Source organism: Aquarana catesbeiana, linkage group LG02 (genome assembly GCF_042186555.1).
Source record: "Aquarana catesbeiana isolate 2022-GZ linkage group LG02, ASM4218655v1, whole genome shotgun sequence".
Taxonomy (NCBI): domain Eukaryota; kingdom Metazoa; phylum Chordata; class Amphibia; order Anura; family Ranidae; genus Aquarana; species Aquarana catesbeiana.
In genome coordinates, this window is record NC_133325.1 from 697,957,051 (window position 1) to 697,977,862 (window position 20,812).

Here is a 20,812-nt window from a genome sequence, read left to right on the forward strand (position 1 = left end):
CAAGGGAACCAGCTCTGCATACTGCAAAGCACTGGGTGGCTTTTAGACCTGGCCGGACCCCAATACATTAAGTAAATCTCCAGTAAAGGAACCGCTTCACTTTCCTTACTGGACCGAATGTTTATTCCGGAAAAAAGTATCTGTTGAAAGTATCAGGGGACCTTGAGGTGGTTGTCATCCTACATAAAGCCGGCCCTACGTGTGTCAATTTCAAAAGAACTTTCTTTCAAAAATCGCAAAAAAGAATTTTTCGCACCATTAGTGGGCCACAGCGAAGGCCGATATTTTTTTTTTTTTTGCATGGACATCAAATTTGAGTGATCGGACATTATGGGAATTTTTAATTTCTAATCAATGATTGGTGAATCGTGCAAGAAATATAATTGTAAAAGAATTGCACATGACCTGTGACCTGGAAAGAAAAGAAGTTTCCTAGCCACAAAATTTCTTTTCTGAAGCAACACAAGGTGAAATTGAAGGCTTGAGTGGTCAAAATTTCGAAATCAATGTTGGCTTCATTGGATTACAAAACACACAAAATTTTGAAAGAAAATTTGTTCGGCGTTCGACCCATGTATGGCCTGCATAAGCTGTACCTGTTCATCTGCAGTCTTCTCTTATTTACAACTGTTCAGAATTAATAAAGCTCGTCTGAGCTTTGAGAAAATGAAGGGAGGAGAGTTGAAGTTACACATTGCAGAGCTCAATGAGGAGATCTCTGAGAGCTGATTGGAGGGCAGAGACTGTCAATCTGCTGGAGTTCCTTCCTCTGTCACCTTTTTTTTCTTGGTGTCAGAAAAACTTGTCAGAAGTGATTCATGCTGATATCAGAGGAACAAAGCAGTGGGCAAAAATGACCCTTAGTTCTCTTAATTGAGACAAGTATATACTATAGAGGGATATGCTTTGTTCATATTTGGTTTACAACCACTTTAATCAAAAAGTCCGGTCCTTATAATTAAGCAATTTGTGCAAAATGCATCAAGTTTCCCTTGATATCTATTTGTGGAAACCTTTTTCTAAACTAAACCTACAGTCAAGCAAGGAGAGGGGAGCATTTCTTGGAATTTTACCTGTGTAAGATGACCTACAGACATAGCATAGAAGTCTTCAAACTTAGAGGAGGGAAGAGTTACATTTTCCCTCACTTCCTGTCTATGTGATGCAAAAATAGCATACAGCAGTTGTCACAGGGAAGCATGTTCAGCAATAAAAACATTGTCAGAATGTCTAACCCTTACCCACTCTGCTAATGCTTCATGTACACTGGTAGCTTTGGCAAAACTCCATAAAAGCCTGTGTGTCCATGTACACATAGGCTTTTAGCATAGTTTAGGAACTGCCATGTTTAGGTGAGCTTTAACCTCCCCCCTTGATCGCTGGCTGCAGGAAAATGAAAAAAAAACAAAACGTTTTTGCTGCGTTTTCCCACTGCCGCGGTCAGGGTAGGCTAGTGTACATGTAGCCTAAAATGTTTTTTTTTTGTTTGTTTTTTTTTTGTGTCCTTGTTGGCGATATAAATGAACACATGTGGCTGATTAGCCACTTCAGCTCTGGAAGGTCCCCCCCCCCTTCCTGTCCAGGCCATTTTTAGCGATACGGCACTGCGTTGATTTATCTGACATCATTTGCACGGTCGCGCGACGCTGTACACACATAAAATTGATGTCCTTTTTTTTTTCCCCCCACACATAGAGCTTTATTTTGGTGGTACTTAATCGCCTCTACGGTTTTTATTTTTTGCGCTATGAAAAAAAAAAAACAATTTTTTACTTTCGGCTATAAAACACATCCAATAAAAAATTGCAAAAAATCTAATTTCTTGATCGGTTTAGGCCAATATGTATTCTGCTACATGTTTTTGGTAAAAAAAAATAAATCCAAATAAGCATATATTGATTGGCTTGTGCAAAAGTTATAGCATCTATAAACTATGAGAACTATATATGGAATTTTAATTATTTTTGATTTTTTTTACTAGTAATGGCGGCAATCAGCGATTTTTAGTGGGTCTGCAACATTGCAGAGGACAAATCTGACACTATGGGACACTTTTTGGGGACCAGGGACACCAATACAGTGATCAGTCCTAAAAAAAACGCACTGTCCCTACTGACACTGGCAGAGAAGGGGTTAACATCAGGGGTGATCAAAGGGTTAACGATGTTCCCCTGGGAGTGTTTTCTTACTGTGAGGGGGGGGGGGGTGGTTTAAGAGATCCGTGTTCCTGCTTAGCAGAAACACAAGATCTGTCTTCATTACTAGCAGAACAGCAATCTGCCTTGTTTACATAGGGAGACCGCCGTTCTGCCCATCGAATTGCCGTGTTCCCGGCGGACATCGGGTCTGCTGGACCTGCTGATTGGCTCCCACTGTGTCCAATCACAGCGGGAGCGGGTCACCGGTGCTTAAGGGCCGCCCTGCCGAAGTATACAGTATGTGTGTGGGGTGGTCCTTAACCACTGCCCGCCCCATAGCGGATTGACGTCCGCAATGTGTCTCCGTTATACTCACTGGGCGTCCAGCAGAATAAGCCACTCGTGTGCACCCCCTGGGCCACGCAGAGCGTCGATCGTTGGTGCGGTGTGTCACTCTGACAGACCGCATCTCCAATCGTGGTACAGAGCCTATGACGTAGGCTCTTTACCACGTGATCGGCTATGACCAATCACAGCGGTAACCAGGAAGTGCCAATAATCGTCTCACCTCGGTTCGAGCTGAAAGGAAGAGCCGGTCAGCGACTCTCCTGTCGGGGGGGGGGGGGAGGTGGGTGTACGCTGATAATCAGTGCATTGATTATCAGCACAGCCCCCATCAGAGGTGCCCACCAAAAGGACAATCCATGCCCATCAGTAACGCCTGTCAGTGCCATTCACAGATGCCAATCAGTACCCATCAGTAATGACTGTCTGTACCTCCTCATCAGTGCTGCCTATCAGTGCCATCTATTAGTGCCCATCAGTACCGCCTACTGGTGCCCATCAGTGCTGCATATCAGTGCCCATCAATTCTATATATTAGTGCCTCCTCATTGGTGCCCATCAGTGCCCGTCAGTGAAGAAGCAAACAAAATTTTATAACAAACGAAGAAAAACTTTTTTTTTAAAATGTTGGTATTTTTTAGTTTGTGTAGCAAAAAAAAAACCCCCAGTGGTGATCAAATGCCACCAAAAGAAAGCTCTGTTTGTGGGAAGAAAATAAAAGAAAGAAAATAAGAGATAAAAATGTAGTTTGGGTACAGTGTTGCATGACATCGCAATTGTCATTCAAAGTGTGACAACGCTGAAAAATTTTCCTTGGCAGGAAGGGGTGAAAGTGCCCTGTATTGAAGTGGTTAAGCGGTTAAAGCAGTATTAAACCTAAAACCCAAACTGTAATATGTTGCAGATTACCAATCTTTAATTATATGGTGGCTGCATTTGCTTTCTTTTTTAGGCTTTTTTCCTTCTGTTTTTGCCTGGTAATCTGGCCAGCAACACACCTCCTGTATTATACAGACACCACTCTGGGCGAAGGAGCACAGGGACACCTTTGGACAGAAGCATTGTTAGTCTGGGGAGAGAGGAGTGTTGGATGTACTAGCAGATTTAGATACACTAACAAATTAAAGCCAAGCTCCAGGTAACACTTTTTATAAGCAGTTGCAGCAAATAGTTTTTTCCTTTTTGTGATAAAGGTTTTACAAAAAATAAAAGCTGACCATTGTAAGCACCCCTGTCAGTGTTAAATGGTTTGTCTCAACCCTGCAACTTCTATGTCTGCAAGAGAGCTTGTTCTTTTGAAAAACAACAGACTTAATGGTAGTATCACCAGATGAAACGAAACGAAAGCAAGCCTAAAAATAAAACAAATGCAGCCATCACATCTAAGAATTGGTAAACTGCAAAATAACACGTGTTTGCTTTTAGGTTTAATGCTGCTTTAAGGGTCCCACATGGCTCCAAACATTGCATTAGGTTGTGATTTTAGACACATCCCAAGACCTTATAAACACCAAACAGAAGCTAGCAATATTTTAGGAAGTAAAAAGCTGTGTGATATCCTTTGCAAACTGATTTTTTTTCATACAAAATACCACAAAAATCTATAATCTATTGCAAATACAACAATGACCCTTTAGGGATGCTTTGGGAGAAATCATGAGCTATAGGAGAAAAAAGAAACACTAAACCAGTCGTTGAGCATCCAAGTATATCCATTTTAGCTTAAGTAGACATTTATAATAAATGAAATCTACTTAGACTCTCAACTGTTGAATTAGTGCTCTTCCTTTGAAGATCTTCACTGTTAGGTCCTCACGTCCAAGACAATCTATATATTTTTCCATACTCTGGAGTCCAGAGTACAAATTTTCCATTGGAATGGATGGAGGTGGCATGAAGATTGGTACTCAACAATGAAGACCTTCCAGAACAGGTTTTTTTCAGCACCCTATCAGGCTACACAGCAAAGAACTCAGCTGAATAGGGGAATGTGAGTGTTGCTTGTTCAGGGGTGTTGAAGCAGGGTATCAAAACCCACTAAGTGTAAGTTGGAACTTACACAGGGCTTCTTTATTTTTCTCTTGGCAGTGAAAAAATTGAGGTGACACAAAGGGAAGGCAAGCATAAAATAATGGAGGGGACAGCTTTAAAGTAAACCTGTAATGTTTAAAACTAGGGCGCTGCTAGATCCCCCCCCCCCCCCAAAAAAAAAAGAGATAAGGCTAAAGAAGAGAGGTTGAAAATTGTAAAACGGTCACTCATAGGCGTGCGCACAGGGTGTGCCAGGTGTGCCTGGGCACACCCTAATCACCCTGTGTGGTGCAGATTCTCCCTGTTTAAACCCCTGATATGAATAAAAATAAAATAATAATACTAATAAAACCTACTGACACCATCCGCTGCCTTACCGACATCAATCTCTGCCTTACTGGCATCCGCCACTGCTCTACTGACACCGTCATTATGTATACACATGCACAACTATATGTATTTGAGCTTTGAGGTGCACACCCTAATGCAATAGGCTGTGCACACCTATGCGGTCACTAAAGGTGATGATTGGTGCTCCTTGGACCATGTTCTGAGTAAACCTAAAGCACATATGTAGGCAAACAGGAGAGGACGCCACCATCTAAGTGTAAGCTGTTTATTAACATAAAATCAAGATTAAGTGATAAACACGCTGGATAATGAATTGAATTAGCATGTCATCCATGTGAATGAAGTCATGTATAGGGCAACAGAGATTGGCAGGCAAGCGGCTGGTGGATGCAGAATTTGGCCGGGTAATGGCTGGATGGAGGGAGAAGAGGAACCACTGTAATTCCGCATACACACGGTCGAAATTTCCGACAACAAATGTTCGATGTGAGCTTGTTGTTTGAAATTCCGACCGTGTGTAGGCTCCATCGGACATTTGCTGTCGGAATTTCCGACAACAAATGTTTGAGAGCAGGTTCTGAAATTTTCCGTCAACAAAGTTTGTTGTTGGAAATCCTGAGCGTGTGTACCAAAGTCCAACGCACAAAATTCCACGCATGCTCGGAATCAAGCAGAATAGCCGCACTGGCTATTGAACTTCACTTTGTACGTGTTGTACGTCACTGCGTTCTTGACGTTCGGAATTTCCGACAACATTTGTGTCACCGTGTGTGTATGCAAGATAAGTTTGGGCAAATATCCGTCAGAAAAAAATCCACGGCTTTGTTGTCGGAATGTCCGATCGTGCGTACGCGGCATAATGCTTAGAGCTGGATCCCAAGCTCTCAGGACAGGCTTGACAGCTTGTGGTGGTCCAGTTCCAAGAATCACAGTGGCTCCTCTTCTCCTTCATTCAGCCGCTTCCCAGTTGAGCGCTGAATTCACCAGCCACTTGCCCGATGATCTCTGCTGCCCCATAGATGACTTCATTCACACGAATGAAGTGTTTGGGCAAAGGCACATTTTTTTTCTTTCCTGCTCCGGTAAAATCTAAAAAGTTATATATTATACTTTGATATTTTTGTGCAAGTATGTAGCAAAATTTTGAAGACCAATATCATATACAATGCTATGATTTGGTGAGTATAAAGCAGCTGCTCATCTTATCACAAGTATTAAATGTTTCCTTCAAGTGACATGCAGATTGTCTGGCACTGTTAAATCCTGGTGAGGACATTGTGATGAAAACATACTGATACATGATGTAATGCTCTAACCCCTGGGCTCCACATATTTGAGCCGGTTCCACATGTCGTGATGGACACACCTTAATGTTAATGTGCAGAATCTGCAAAGCCTGTGGTATTGTTAATCTTCATGTTGTCAGAATGAGTCCTCATCCTGTTCTGCACTGGTACATTCTTTTCTGTCTATGAATGTAGAAATGATTCAATAATCGGTTCTGCCAGGACTGCATATCCTGCCTGACAGTCACAGGGCCTAATGATTTATTGAAGCTTGCTGCAAAACATAATAAACCATGCATAAAAACAAAAAATTAACTATTTGAATGTCTTGCTTTTTCTACCTTTTTTTTAATTGCATCTCAGCTCAGAATCCTCACAGCGGGCTGAAGATCTGGTCCGCTGCTGTCTGTGTGAGAGCAGGGGTCTATTAGCAGCAGTCCGACACACCCTCTGAACAGTCACAGCTACTACTCTTCAGTCAGCAGGAGTGTGAGCGCTGGGGTGCAATTAGGGATGAGCCTAACACCCCCCAGTTCGGTTTGTACAGAACATGCAAACAGACAAAAAATTTGTGCGAACACTGTTAAAGTCTATAGGACACGAACGTGAAAAATCAAAAGTGCTAATTTTAAAGGCTTATATGCAAGTTACTGCCATAAAGTGTTTGGGGACCCAAGTTTTAAAACGGACATTTTAAGAATGCTTAAAGTGAAACTAAAAAAATGAAATATTCCTTTAAATATCATGCCGGGGGGGGGGGGGTCCCCTTAGTCTGCCTGTAAAGTAGCACATTTTCCCCATGTTTAAAACAGTACCACAGCAAAGTGACATTTCTAACGGTAAAAATGTAATTTAAAATTGCTTGCGGCTGTAATGTATTGTCAGATCCCTTCGGGTCTGGTAAGGGGAACTCCACGCCAAAATATATAAACAAAATGGTGTTGTGGTCCCCCCCCAAAATTCATACCAGACCCTTATCGGAGCATGCAACCTGGCAGGCCACAGGAAAAAGGGGGTAAGGAAAGAGCACCCCTCCTCCTGAACCGTAGGGTCCATGTTCATTTTTTTTTTTTTTTTTTTTAAATAAAGGAAACTGTCAAACTGTCTGCGGTCGTTTTTATTTTTTTACCCTTTTTTTTTTTGGTGAATGGGTAGGTGTACAATGTACCCCATACTTATTCACATGGGGGGGTCGGAATCTGGGGGCCCCCTTGTTAAAGGGGGCTTCCAGATTCCGATAAGCTCCCCGCCCGCAGACCCCCACAACCACCGGCAAGGGTTGCGGGGATGAGGGCCTTGTCCCCATCAGCATGGGGACAAGGTGCTTTGGGGGGGACCCCAAAGCACCCTCCCCATGTTGAGGGCATGTGGCCTGGTATGGTTCAGGAGGGGGGGGGGCGCGTTTCTTTGTCCCTCCTCCTTTTTTTTTTTCTGCATGCTCAGATGAGGGCCTGGTATGGATGTTGGGGGGGGGGGCGTGGACTTAGACCACCCCTGAGCCATGATTGGCCAAAGGCTCTCTCAGCAGAGCGCGCTGTGATTGGCCAAAGCATGTAGGTCCGGTGGATGGGGCGTTCCGTGGCGCTCTAATTTCCCTCACAAGCCCCATAATATTCGCTGTTCGGCAAACGGGCGAACACCCGATGTTCGAGTCGAACTTACGTTCGATTCGAACATCGAGCTCATCCCTAGGTGCAATTAAAGGGAAAAAAGTGATGCCGAGGACACACGATGAGAAAATCGAATGAAAAATATCGCTTTTGAAGCGATCATAATATAATCTAATCATTAGTGCACAGCTTTCGAGAGCCAATCACAACCACAAAAATTTTACTCGTATGATACTAGAATGAAAGACTTTCATTCTAATTAGTACCGAATTCGTCCAAGAAAAAAAATTGGAAGAACTAGACTATGCATGCTCAGAAACAAAAGAATACATTACACTACAACATGAGAATGTTTCATACCTTTAGTAACCTATTGGTTTTCTGTACGAGACTAGCATTAAAAAAAAAAAAAAAAAAAATGGGCGATCATTCATCCAATATTCTTATTGTTTGTACGAGGCTTAAGAATTTTAATACTTGGTGGTTTTATCTAACCTCCATTGGTTTATGTTTTACAGCAAGCTACAATCATTGGGCTTTAATGAGTTCCTGTACAGGACCTAAACATATCAAGGATTTAAAGTGGAAGGATAACTTCTCATACATTTATGCTGTTTGATTACCGGTGCTCAGTACGATTCGCAAAAAAGCCCAATAGTCCACTTGTTTAAATTTTCATAAAGCCAAAACTAAAAAATTATCTCTGGCAGTTTTAGGTGCTCCCTCTTCTAGTGATATGATAGCGATGTCTATGACAGCTGGCAGTGTTTGTTGTTGCTTACAGTAGAGACTCCTCCGCAGATTCAATTACAGTAGAACTATAGGCAAAACTTTTTTTTTTTCATTTAAGAGGTTATAACCCCTGTTAGATTTTTCTTTCACCATGTGTGTCCCATTGGTGAGATTTCCCTACACTTCCTGTCCAAACAGGAAGTGAGAGGAAATCCCTGCATATTAAAGGTGTTCCTAGTGTCCCCATTGGAAGATTTCCCCTCTTTTCTGGGAACATCCTAAAATTTGGCCTTTTCTTTCACTTTCAATGATAATGGTAAACTGGACAAATAGAGAGGGTGAATCTCTCTAATGGGGACACATACTGCAATAAAAATTGACAGGGGTTCTAATCCTTCTCCACTCTATAAAAAAAAAAAGTGGGCGACGGCTGCAACACTGGGAACATGTTACATGTTCCACCCTAAAATCGGGGGAAACAGGTAACATGTTATCAAAGGTGATCTTTATCCTTTAAGTGGAATGGTTTGAAAGCTTGCTCCATCCTCTGCTTCAGTAAATAGAAATATAACATAGTCACGCCCAACCCAGATTTTTTCTGATTTGATATACTTCCTCCAGTGCAGATACTGTGCCTTGAAAAAGTATTCATACCCCTGGAAATTTTCCACATTTTGTCATGTTGCAACCGGAAATTTAAATGTATTTTATTGGGATTTTATGTGATGGACCAACACACAATGGCACATGATTGTGAAGTGGAAGGGAAATGATAAATGGTTTTCAAAATGTTTTACAAATAAATATCTGAAAAGTGTGGCATGCAATTGTATTCAGCCCCCTTTGCTCTGATACCCCTAACTAAAATCTAGTGGAACCAATTGCCTTCAGTAGTCACCTAATTAGTAAATAGAGTCCACCTGTGTGTAATTTTAATCTCAGTATAAATACAGCTGTTCTGTGAAGCCCTCAGGGGTTTGTTAGAGAACATTAGTGAACAAGCAGCATCAGGAAGGCCAAGAAACAAACCAGACAAGTTTTATAATCCATCATCCGAAAATGGAAAGAGTATGGTACAACTGCAAACCTACCAAGACATGGCCGTTCACTTAAACTGACAGGCCGGGCTAGGAGAGCATTAATCAGAGAAGCAGCCAAGAGGCCCATGGTAACTCTGGAGGAGCTGCAGAGATCCACAGCTCAGGTGGGAGAATCTGTTTACAGGACAAATATTAGTCGTGCACTCCACAAATCTGGCCTTTATGGAAGAGTGGCAAGAAGAAAGCCATTGTTGAAAGAAAGCCATAAAAAGTCCCGTTTGCAGTTTTCAAGAAGCCATGTGGGGGACACAGCAAACATGTAGAAGAAGGTGCTCTGGTCAGATGAGACCAAAATTGAACTTTGTGGCCTAAAAGCAAAATGCTATGTGTGGTGGAAAACTAACACTGCACATCACCCTGAACACACCATCCCCACCGTGAAACATGGTGGCGGCAGCAGCATCATGTTGTGGGGATGCTTTTCTTCAGCAGGGACAGGGAAGCTGGAGCCAAATACAGGGCAATCTTAGAAAAAAAACTGTTATGTCGCGTACACACAATCGTGATTTTGGTCGGAAAAAGATATGATGGCTTTTCCGACGGGATTTCGTTCAAGCTTGCCTTGCGTACACATGGTCACACAAAAGTTCACTGAACTTTCGAGCGTCAAGAACGTGGTGACATACAACACTAGGACAAGCCGAGAAAATGACGTTCAATGCTTCCGAGCTTGCGTCGAATTGTTTCCAAGCATGCGTAGGAATTTTGCGCATCGGAATTGCTACAGACTATCGCATTTTTGGATAGGAACTTTTTTCAACTGAAAAATTAAGAACATGCTCTCGATCTTTTGCTGGCTGGAATTCAGCCAGCAAAAGTCCGATGGAGCATACACACGGTCGCATTTTCCGACCAAAAGCTCTCATCTGTCTTTTGCTGGCCGAATTTCCAATCATGTGTACACGGCATTAGAGTCTTGACTTGAGATTGGAGCGGAGGTTTAGCTTCCAGCAGGACAACGACCCATCAAACCATAGTCATGTATTAGAATGGCCCAGTCAAAGTCCAGACCTAAATCCAATTGAGAATCTGTGACAAAACTTTGAAATTGCTGTTCAGACACTTTCCATCCAATCTGACAGAGCTTAAGCTATTTTGCAAAGCAGGATGGGCAAAAATTTCACTCTCTAGATGTGCAAAGTTGGTAGAGACATCCCCAAAAAAGACTTGCAGCTGTAATTGCAGCAAAAGGTGGTTCTACAAAGCATTGACTCAGGGGGGCTGAATACAAATGCATGCCACACTTTTCACAAATTTATTTGTAAAAAATGTAGAAAAGCATTGATCATTTTCCTTCCACTTCACAATTTTATGTGCCACTTTGTGTTGGTCTATTACATAAAATCCCAATAAAATACATTTATATTTTTGGTTGTAACATGACAAAATGTGGAAAATTTCAAGGGGGTAAGAATACTTTTCCAAGGCACTGTAAAAGGTCCACTTCCATACCATTAAGGCTACAAATGATACTATCTACTCTCTAGGATACCATGCTGTCCGTCACTTGTCCTTTCTCTCTGCCAAACTCCAAAAGCAGTTACAGTGGGCTGTTGGGATTGGGGGCTTCCTTGCCTACATGAGTGGAATTGAAGTTCAGGGTTAGTATTGTACCTGGAAGCCGGCTGTAATGTTGCTTTACAAACTGCAAACCCTTGCTCATAGGCCAGAGAGCAGGGGAACCTGAGGTAACCTAGGGTAACTAAATATTCAAAGGGTACTGCCCATAATACTGTGAGGATCTCTAATAAAAGCATCCTTTCTGTGCACCTATGCTGAAAGAGTTGGCCAACCAAACCGGGAAGGGGTGTGATGAAGCTGTTTTGGGAGATTCTGACCTATATTTTTTAATCTCTTATGTGTAAAAAACATCCTGGGCTTTTACATTACTATGAAGGAATCTGAAACAGTTTGACAGCCATAAATAGGATACTTGTCCATTTGGGGAGGTGTATGAGTGATTGCATATACTTGTTTCCACAGGTGGAAACGGAGTGCCATGACCTGAAGCAGCTAGGAGACCAGAGAGAGGAACAACTGAAATGTGCAAACCTGAAGCTTCAGGAGAAGAGTTCTGAGAGAGAAACCGAAATCAAGGACATGAAGGACACCATTTTTGAGCTGGAGGATCAAGTGGAGCAGCATCGTGCTGTCAAACTTCATAACAACCAGCTCATCAGTGATCTGGAAAGTAAGTACAACCTTAAGCAGCTCCTTTTGGAGTACATGTTCATGGGGTAAGCACATCTTTATGATAGTTGCAAATAGTCTTCACTCAGGCTGTTTCTGCTAATCAGAGCAGAGAGGAGAATTTCTGAGTTTGAGCTAAATCAGGGGCGTCCAACCTGCGGCCCAAGACGGCTTTGAATGCGGCCCAACACAAAATTGTAAGCTTACCTAAAAATGTTGATTTTTTTGTAAAAATGCATTTACACTTGGGCTCTATTCACACTTGTGCGACTTGTCATGCAACTTTGGAATCAAAGTTGTATGACCAGTCATTCCCCATGTTTTCCCAATGATAACTATTCATATATGCGCGACTTAAAGTTGCAACTTCATGCACTACTTTGGTCTGCCATTCATGCAACTTAAGGGCCATTGACTTCATTGTTAACCCTCAGAAGTTGCATGAAAGTCGTACCTGAATGTTATACAATGCAACTTGTGGGCAACAGTTGTCATTTATCACTGGTCAAAGCCAAAGTTGTATCCAAGTTGCACCCATCCAAAGTTGCATCAAAGATGCACACCAAAGTCGGCACAACTTTGGAGTTGTACAAATGTGAATCGAGCCGTAGCGAACACATGCAGCTGAAGTAAAATTTGACAGTGTCTCTTTACTGGACTTTTATAAGTTTTATCTTTCCAAAGAAAAATATCCCACTCTTCACAATCACGCCTTAGGCCTCGTTCACACGAGGCGGACTCCGTTTCCACGGAGCCCACCTCGGTCCGCCGGCTCAGCGGGAGATCTCTCCGTTGATCTCCGCTGAGCCGGCGGATGACAGGTCCCTCTCTGCTCACTGAGAGGGGAGGGGCTTGTCAGGCGCCGCTGCTGCCTATGAAGGGATCGGATGAAAACGGACCGCATGTCCGTTTTCGTCAGATCTCACCTGATCCGATCCGCCAGTGACAAATCAGGACATAGGGCCATCCGTCTGCTTTTAGCGGATCGGACGTGGTCGGATGTCAGCGGACATGTCTCCGCTGACATCCGTCGCTCCATAGGCTAACATGGAGCGCCCGTTCAGGTCCGCCATCAAAACTGACAGGCGGACCTGAACGGTCCGATCGTGTGAAAGGGGCCTTATTCATGTCATCAGTTTTCAGCAGCACCTATATTTTAAAACAACAAGGATGAAGCACATGAAGGGCAGAATTAGAACCAAAATATCTAATGAACACCTTGAGAATTCATTGAGAGATGCTACTACATCCATCGAACCAGATATTGATGTGTTAGTTTATCAAAAACTGTGTCAACTATCTGCACTAGTTTTATGTTGCCCTCTTTTTACTTTTATAATAAAAAATATTACAAACCAATGACGTGTTTTTTTTTTTTTACTCAGGTGCATTAACTATATCAGTGATCAATAACTTGTGATCTGCTCATCATCCTTATTGTTAGTGTATTTTATGTGTGGCTCAAAGCAATTGCTCTTCTTTCAATGTGGCCCCAAAGAAGAGGTTAAAAGCGCCCGTGTTGCGGTGCTTCCGAATCACTTTTCGCCGATTTATTTCAATGGGCAGGGCGTTTTCGGAGCACTAAATACAGCGCTTCCAAACCTCCCCAAAGATGCTGCTTGAAGGACTGTTTCTAACTTCCTGCAAGCACGCCCCCTCCCGAGGGGGAAAGTCACTGAAATTAATGGGAGGTGATTTTAAGGTGTTTTACAGGCGCTATTTCTAGCACTAAAACAACTGAAAACCGCCTCAGTGTGAAAGGGGTCTAAATGTTTGTTGTCTACACCTCTGCTTTATCAGACAGCATACTGTCGCACATCTCAAGCATGGTGTGAAGTTGATCACAGTAATGCCGCGTACACACGGTCGGAATATCCGACAACAAATGTTCGATGTGAGCTTGTTGTCAGAAATTCCGATCGCGTGACATTTCTTGTCGGAATTTCCGACAACAAAAATTTGAGAGCTGGTTCTCAAATTTTCCGACAACAAAATCCATTGTCGGAAATTCTGATCGTGTGTACACAATTCCAACGCGCAAAATTCCACGCATGCTCGGAATCAAGCAGAAGAGCCGCACTGGCTATTGAACTTCATTTTTCTCGGCTCATTGTACGTGTTGTACGTCACCGCGTTCTTGACGTTCGGAATTTCTGACAATTGTGCGACCGTGTGTATGCAAGACAAGTTTGAGCCAACATCCGTCGGAAATAAATCCAGGATTTTGTTGTTGGAATGTCCGATTGTGTGAACGCGGCATAAGGCTTATCAGAAGTTTCTGCAGGTGATAGAACGACTGGTGTTAGGCCAAAGGTATGCCCTGTATTGTCACTGGTTGCAGTTTGAGCATATTTAAGCTCCACTGAGCCTAATCTAATCCACCGGGCTTTGTTTTAAATGCATTTTTGGACCTATGGTAGTTCCACCAGTGTTTGCAACTATGAAATCAATTACAGGGCCTTGAAAAAGTCTTCATACCCCTTTAAATTTCCATATTTTGTCATGTTACAACCAAAAACATAAATGTATTTTATTGGGAATTTATGTGATAGACCAACACAAAGTGGCACATAATTGTGAAGTGGAAGGAAAATGATAAATGGTTTTCACATTTTTTTACAAATAAATATATGTAAAGTGTGGCATGCATTTGTATTCAGCCCCCCTGAGTCAATACTTTGTAGAACCACCTTTCACTGCAATTATAGCTTCAAGTCTTTTTGGGGATGTCTCTACCAGCTATTCACATCTAGAGAGTGACATTTTTGCCCATTCTTTGCAAAATAGCTCAAACTCTGTCAGATTGGATGGAGAGCGTCCGTGAACAGCAATTTTCAAGTCTTTCCACCGATTCTCAATTGGATTTAGGTCTGAACTTTGACTGGGCTATTCTAACACACGAATATGCTTTGATGTGAACCATTTCATTGTAGCTCTGGCTGTATGTTTAGGGTCGTTGTCCTGGAAGGTGAACCTCTGCCCCAGTTTTGTGTCTTTTTCAGACTCTTACAGGTTTTCTTCTAAGATTGCCCTGTATTTGGCTGCATCCATCTTCCCATCAACTCTGTCCAGCTTCCCTTGTCCCTGCTGACGAACAGCATCCCCACAACATAATGCTGTTACCACCATGTTTCACGGTGGGGATGGTGTGTTCAAGGTCCAAGGAGGTGCAATGTTTGTTTTCCGCCACACAAGTGCTTTTGCTTTTAGTTCAATTTTGGTCTCGGGGGCGCTTTAAAAAAAAAAAATAAATTTCTCATTTATTTTATTAATTTTTATGTTTATAAATTGTGTTAAAAAAAAATTGATGACTTATGTTGCTGTCACAAGGAATGTAAACATCCCTTGTGACAGTAATAGGTGGTGACAGGTACTCTTTATGGAGGGATTGGGGGTCTAAGAGACCCCCGATCCCTCCTTTGCACTTCAAAATATTCAGATGGCTGAAAACGGTGATTCTGATTACTGTGTATCTTTTTAAAATCGGCGCCATTGGCAGCCGCGTAAATGGGAAGTGACGTCATGATGTCGCTTCTGCGTTTACATTTAGAAGACTGGAATGAAGCCGTCCACAGCTTCGTTCCAGTCCGCCCCCAGCTGCCGGAGGCAGCCGATTGGTCACCGGGCCTCCCGATCGAACGGGAGACCCGGTAACAGCGGCGGGAGGGGGGGGGACGTCCCCTCCCGCTGCTCCGGTATAACAGCCGAGCATCGGTTGTTATACCTGGAAAGCCGATCGCCCGCTGTAAAAAACGGTACCGGGATGATGCCTGCAGCTGCGGGTATCATCCCGGTATAACCCCGGAAAGCCGAGTACACACATCTGCGTACACTCGGCGGGAAGGGGTTAAACTTCTCCACAACTTTTATCCCTGACTTGTCTGGTGTGTTCCTTGGCCTTCATGGTGCTGTTTGCTCACTAAGGTTCTCTAACAAACGTCTGAGGACTTCAGACCAGCTGTATCTATACTGAGATTAAATTACACACAGGTGGACTCTATTAGATGACTCCTGAAGGCAATTGGGTCCACTAGATTTTAGTTAGGGGTATCATAGTAAAGGGGGCTGAATACAAATGCACGCAACACTTTTCAGATATTTATTGGTAAAACATTTTGAAAACCATTTATCATTTTCCTTCCACTTCACAATTTTGTGCCACTTTGTGTTGGTCTCTCTCTATCACATAAAATCTCAATAAAATACATTTACGTTTTTGGCTGTAACGTAACCAAATGTGGAAAATTTCAAGGGGTATGAATACTTTTTGAAGGCACTGTATACTCTTCATACAGTAATGAAGTTGGGGTAAATTAAGGGTAGCTGTACTTCGCTTCAGAAATGCAGGCAGTGCAAGAGGTTTGAACACCACCTGTCTTGAATTGGCCATGAAGGTGTTCATTATAATATGGGAATTAACAATTTATTATATGGAGAGATGATCTGACATCTTTAAAATATTTATTAAAGATAAATCTACATAGATAAAAGAAAAAACTGCTTTATTTATTCAGTGCAGAGATGATAGCTTTAATAGTAAAAGCAGCATACTTTTTACACAGAGCTAGGCACACACATTTAATCCCTTGATCACGCTAGAAGTTAACTCCTACCCAACCAGTGTCATTAGTATAGTGACAGTGTATACTAGGGGTGCAACGGATCAAAAAACTCATGGTTCGGAGCGTTCCTCGGATCAGGAGTCACGGTTCGGATCATTTTCGGATCAACAAAAAAAAAATCTCCCCCACTGTAATATCCACAATCTCCCTATTGGCAGAGTATTGCAGGTTATTGGCGGGTATATTGGCAGGGTATTGGCAGGGCATTGCAGAGTATTGGCAGGGCATTGCAGAGTATTGGCAGGGCATTGCAGAGTATTGGCACTGCTGCCATCCGATCTCTCCCCTCCACTGTACAGATCAGAACACAGAGGGGAGAGAGGAACCGATCACGTGCTAAACGGCCACCGGGTGTACCAAGATGGCCGCCGCTCCGGAACTAGGCCGAAGCCGCAGCCTTTCCTATGGCCGAGGCCACAGAGCGCTCCTCGGATCACGGGTGTCCCGTACGGATCAACCTCCGCGGATCGGATCACGGATCGATGACGATCCGTTGCACCCCTAGTATATACTGTTATTACTGATCACTGTATTAATGTCACTGGTGATGTCAGTGGCTGTTAGCCCCCCCCCCCCAGCATTAGTGCAGCGGCCAATCTGACACTAACTATCGCAGTCATTGATCACTGGCATTCATAGTACATGAAAAAATAAACCTTCCCCCATACAGTGCATCCGGAAAGTATTGACAGCGCTTCACTTTTTCCACATTTTGTTATGTTACAGCCTTATTCCAAAATGGATTACATTCATTATTTTCTACAAACAATACCCCATAATGACAACGTGAAAGAAGTGTGTGTGTAAAATCTTTGCAAATTTATTATAAATAAAAAATGAAAAAAATCCCATGTACATGAGTATTCACAGCCTTTGCTCAATACTTTTGTTGAAGCACTTTTGGCACTAATTATGGCACACCTAATTTGGGACAGTTTCTCACATTCTTTGCAGGACCTCTCAAGCTCCATGAGGTTGGATGGGGAGCATCGGTGCACAGACATTTTCAGATCTCTCCAGAGATTTTCAATCTGGTTCAAGTCTGGGCTCTGGCTAGGCCACTCAAGGACATTCAGAGTTTTCCCGCCACTTCTTTGTTATCTTGGCTGTGTGCTTAGGGTTGTCTTGTTGGGAGATGAACCTTCACCCCAGTCTTGGGTCCAGAGCGCTCTGGCGCAGGTTTTCATCAAGGATGTCCCTGTACATTGCTGCATTCATCTTTCCCTCGATCCTGACTAGTCTCCCAGTTCATGCAACTAAAAAACCTCTCCATGATGATGCTGTAACCACCATGCTTCACTGTAGGGATGGTATTGGCCAGGTGATGAGTGGTGCCTGGTTCCTCCAGACATGACGCTTGCCATTCAGGCCAAAGAGTTCAATCTTTGTTTCATCAGACCAGAGAATTTTATTCTTTTATGGTCTGAGAGTCCTTCAGGTGCCTTTAGGCAAACTCCAGATTGGCTGTCATGTTTACTGAGGAGTGGCTTCAGTCTGGCCACTCTACCATGCAGTCCTGATTGGTGGAGTGCTGCAGAGATGGTTGTTCTTCTGGAAGGTTTCCCTCTCAACACAGAGAAACTCTGGAGTGCTGTCAAAGTGACCATCAGGTTCTTGGTCACCTCCCTGACTAAGGCCCTTCTCCCCCCAATTGCTCAGTTTGGCTGGGCGGCCCGCTCTAGGAACAGTCCCAGTGGTTCCAAACTTCTTATATTTATGGGTGATGGAGGCCTCTGTTTTTATTGGGACCTTCAATGCTGCAGAAATGTTTCTATACCCTTCCCCAGATCTGTGCCTCCATACAATTCTGTCTTGGAGGTCTACAGACAATTCCTTGGACTTCATTGCTTGGTTTGTGCTCTGACATGCACTGTTAACTGTAGGACCTTATATAGACAGGTGTGTACCTTTCCAAATCACGTCCAATCAACTGAATATACCACAGATGGATTCCAATTAAGTTGTAGAAACATCTCAAGGATGATCAGTGGAAACAAGATGCTCAGCTCAATTTTAAATGTCATGACAAAGGGTGTGAATACTCATGTGATTTTTTTTTTTTTTTAGATATTTGCAAAGATTTCAAACAAACTTCTTTCATGTTGTCATTATGGGGCATTGTTTGTAGAATTTTGAGGAAAATAATTAATGTAATCTATTTTGGAATAATGCTGTAACATAACAAAAAGTGGAAAAAGTGAAACGCCGTGAATACTTTCTGGATGCACTGTATATACCATAGATTGTAGGTGTTATAACTTTCACTCAAACCAATCAATATACACTTATTGGGAATTTTTGATTAAAGACATGTAGTAGAATACATTTTGGTCAAAATTTATGCAGAAATTAGATTTTTTTATAAGTTTTCTTTATTGCATATATTTTATAGCAGAAAGTAAAACATTTTCTGTCCTTTTTTTTTTGATAATACTGCAAAAAATAAAAAACCCATGGGGATCAAATATCGCCAAAAGAAAGCTCTATTTGTGTGAAAAACAATGATATACATTTTGTTTGGGTACAGTGAATGACTGTGCAATTACCAGTTAAAGTAACGCAGTGCCAAAAAGCAATACATGGCATGTTCGTGAAGCGGGTAAAATCTTCCAGAGCTCAAGTGGTTAAGGGAAAAGATTGTGTTGATGGGCAGATACTACCTGCTGTTCTCAGTGACACATCTTCCTGGTAATTGCTAATACAACAAATGTAAAGTGTCACATAAATATTCAGTTTTTACAGTGCCTTGAAAAAGTATTCATACCACTTGAAATTTTCCACATTTTGTCATGTTACAACCAAAAACGTAAATGTGGAATTTTATGTGATAGACCAACACAAAGTGGCACATAATTGTGAAATGGAATGAAAATGATAAATGTTTTTTAAATTTTTTTTTTACAAATAAATATGTGAAAAGTATGGCGTGCGTTTGTATTCAGCCCCCTTTTCTCTGATATCCCTAACTAAAATCTAGTGGAACCAATTGCCTTCAGAAGTCACCTAATTAGTAAATAAAGTCCACATGTATGTTTTTTGATCTCACTATAAATACAGCTGTTCTGTGAAGCCCTCAGAGGTTTGTTAGAGAACATTAGTGAACAAGCAGCATCTGGAAGGCCAAGAAACAAACCAGTCAACATCTCACACAGCACTGTTTAATCCATCATCCGAAAATGGAAAGAGTATGGCACAACTGCAAACCTTAGAGGTTTGTTAGTGAACCTTGGTGAACAAACCGCATCATGAAGGCCAAGGAACACACCAGATAGGTCAGGAATAAAGTTGTGGAGAAGTCTAAAACAGGGTTAGTTATAAAAAAAAAATCCCAAGCTTGGAACATCTCACGGAGCACTGTTCAATCCAAAAGTGTGCATGGCACAACTGCAAACCTACCAAGACATGGCTGTCAACCTAAACCTACAGACAAGGCAAGGAGAGCATTAATCAGAGAAGTGTTATAAAGGAATAAACTTACGCGCTACTATGTGTAATTTTGTTTTGAAAAAATATATAAAACCATCAACCTACGGTGAATATAGTCAAAATAAACTCAGAAGAAAAATTATATAATAAATGTATAGTGACCGTGAATTAGCTGCAACCACTTGGTAGTGTACCCAAAAAACTACGTAATCAAATGTAAAAGGAAGAAATAAGAGTGGTGCACTATACAATAACGTGCCATGAATGAATATACTTAAAGAATGAACATGATAAGTATCCAAAACATACAAATAAATAAATGTAAATAAAAGTCCAACTAAAGCCCAATGGTAGGAGTCAGTTCATAGAGAGATAAAAATCTCATAGGAGTGACTTGATAAAACACATCAATCCAAACATCGACTGTTAAATTTATGAATTGGCCGCTCACCTCCAAAAATGACCCAAAGGTCAAACGAGGCTCATCAGATAGTCAGATAAGGAATCCTGCTGATGGATCTGTAAAGACAATCCAGGTCCCAAGCAAAGACGAAGAACTTCGTTCAGATCTTTGTATCAAAACATCTTGGGGAAACTCCATATGTAGAGGAAACAGCTCACTCCAAGAAATGGCACTTCTTGTATAAATGGCGCTCAAAGGAAACAAAGGACAGCCATAGTGCAATATTGCCAAATAAAAAGTAAATTTATTAAGTAAAAGAAGCTGCTTACATAAAGTAAGAATAAAAAATCGCAGTAAGAAACAATGGGAGTAGTGACACACTCGCCTCCTCACCACACTTCCGTAAAACGCCACCAGAAATGACGTCACAAGGCATGAGCCTTGTTTGACCTTTGGGTCATTTTTAGAGGTGAGCGGCCAATTCATAAATTTAACAGTCAATGTTTGGATTGATGTGTTACCTGTTTTTTCTTCTATCAAGTCACTCCTATGAGATTTTTATCTCTATATGAACTGAC

General features: G+C 42.0%; 1 protein-coding gene across 5 annotated transcripts in view; it reads left to right on the forward strand.

Moving 5' to 3' along the window:
• SPECC1 (sperm antigen with calponin homology and coiled-coil domains 1) overlaps nucleotides 1-20,812 on the forward strand; it is a 588,472-nt gene that overhangs the window by 363,459 nt on the left and 204,201 nt on the right. For all 5 annotated transcript variants that reach the window (XM_073616875.1, XM_073616874.1, XM_073616878.1 and 2 more), the window contains one exon: nucleotides 11,577-11,784. In XM_073616875.1, coding sequence (XP_073472976.1) covers nucleotides 11,577-11,784 — 208 coding nt within the window. The remainder of the gene's footprint in view (nucleotides 1-11,576; nucleotides 11,785-20,812) is intronic.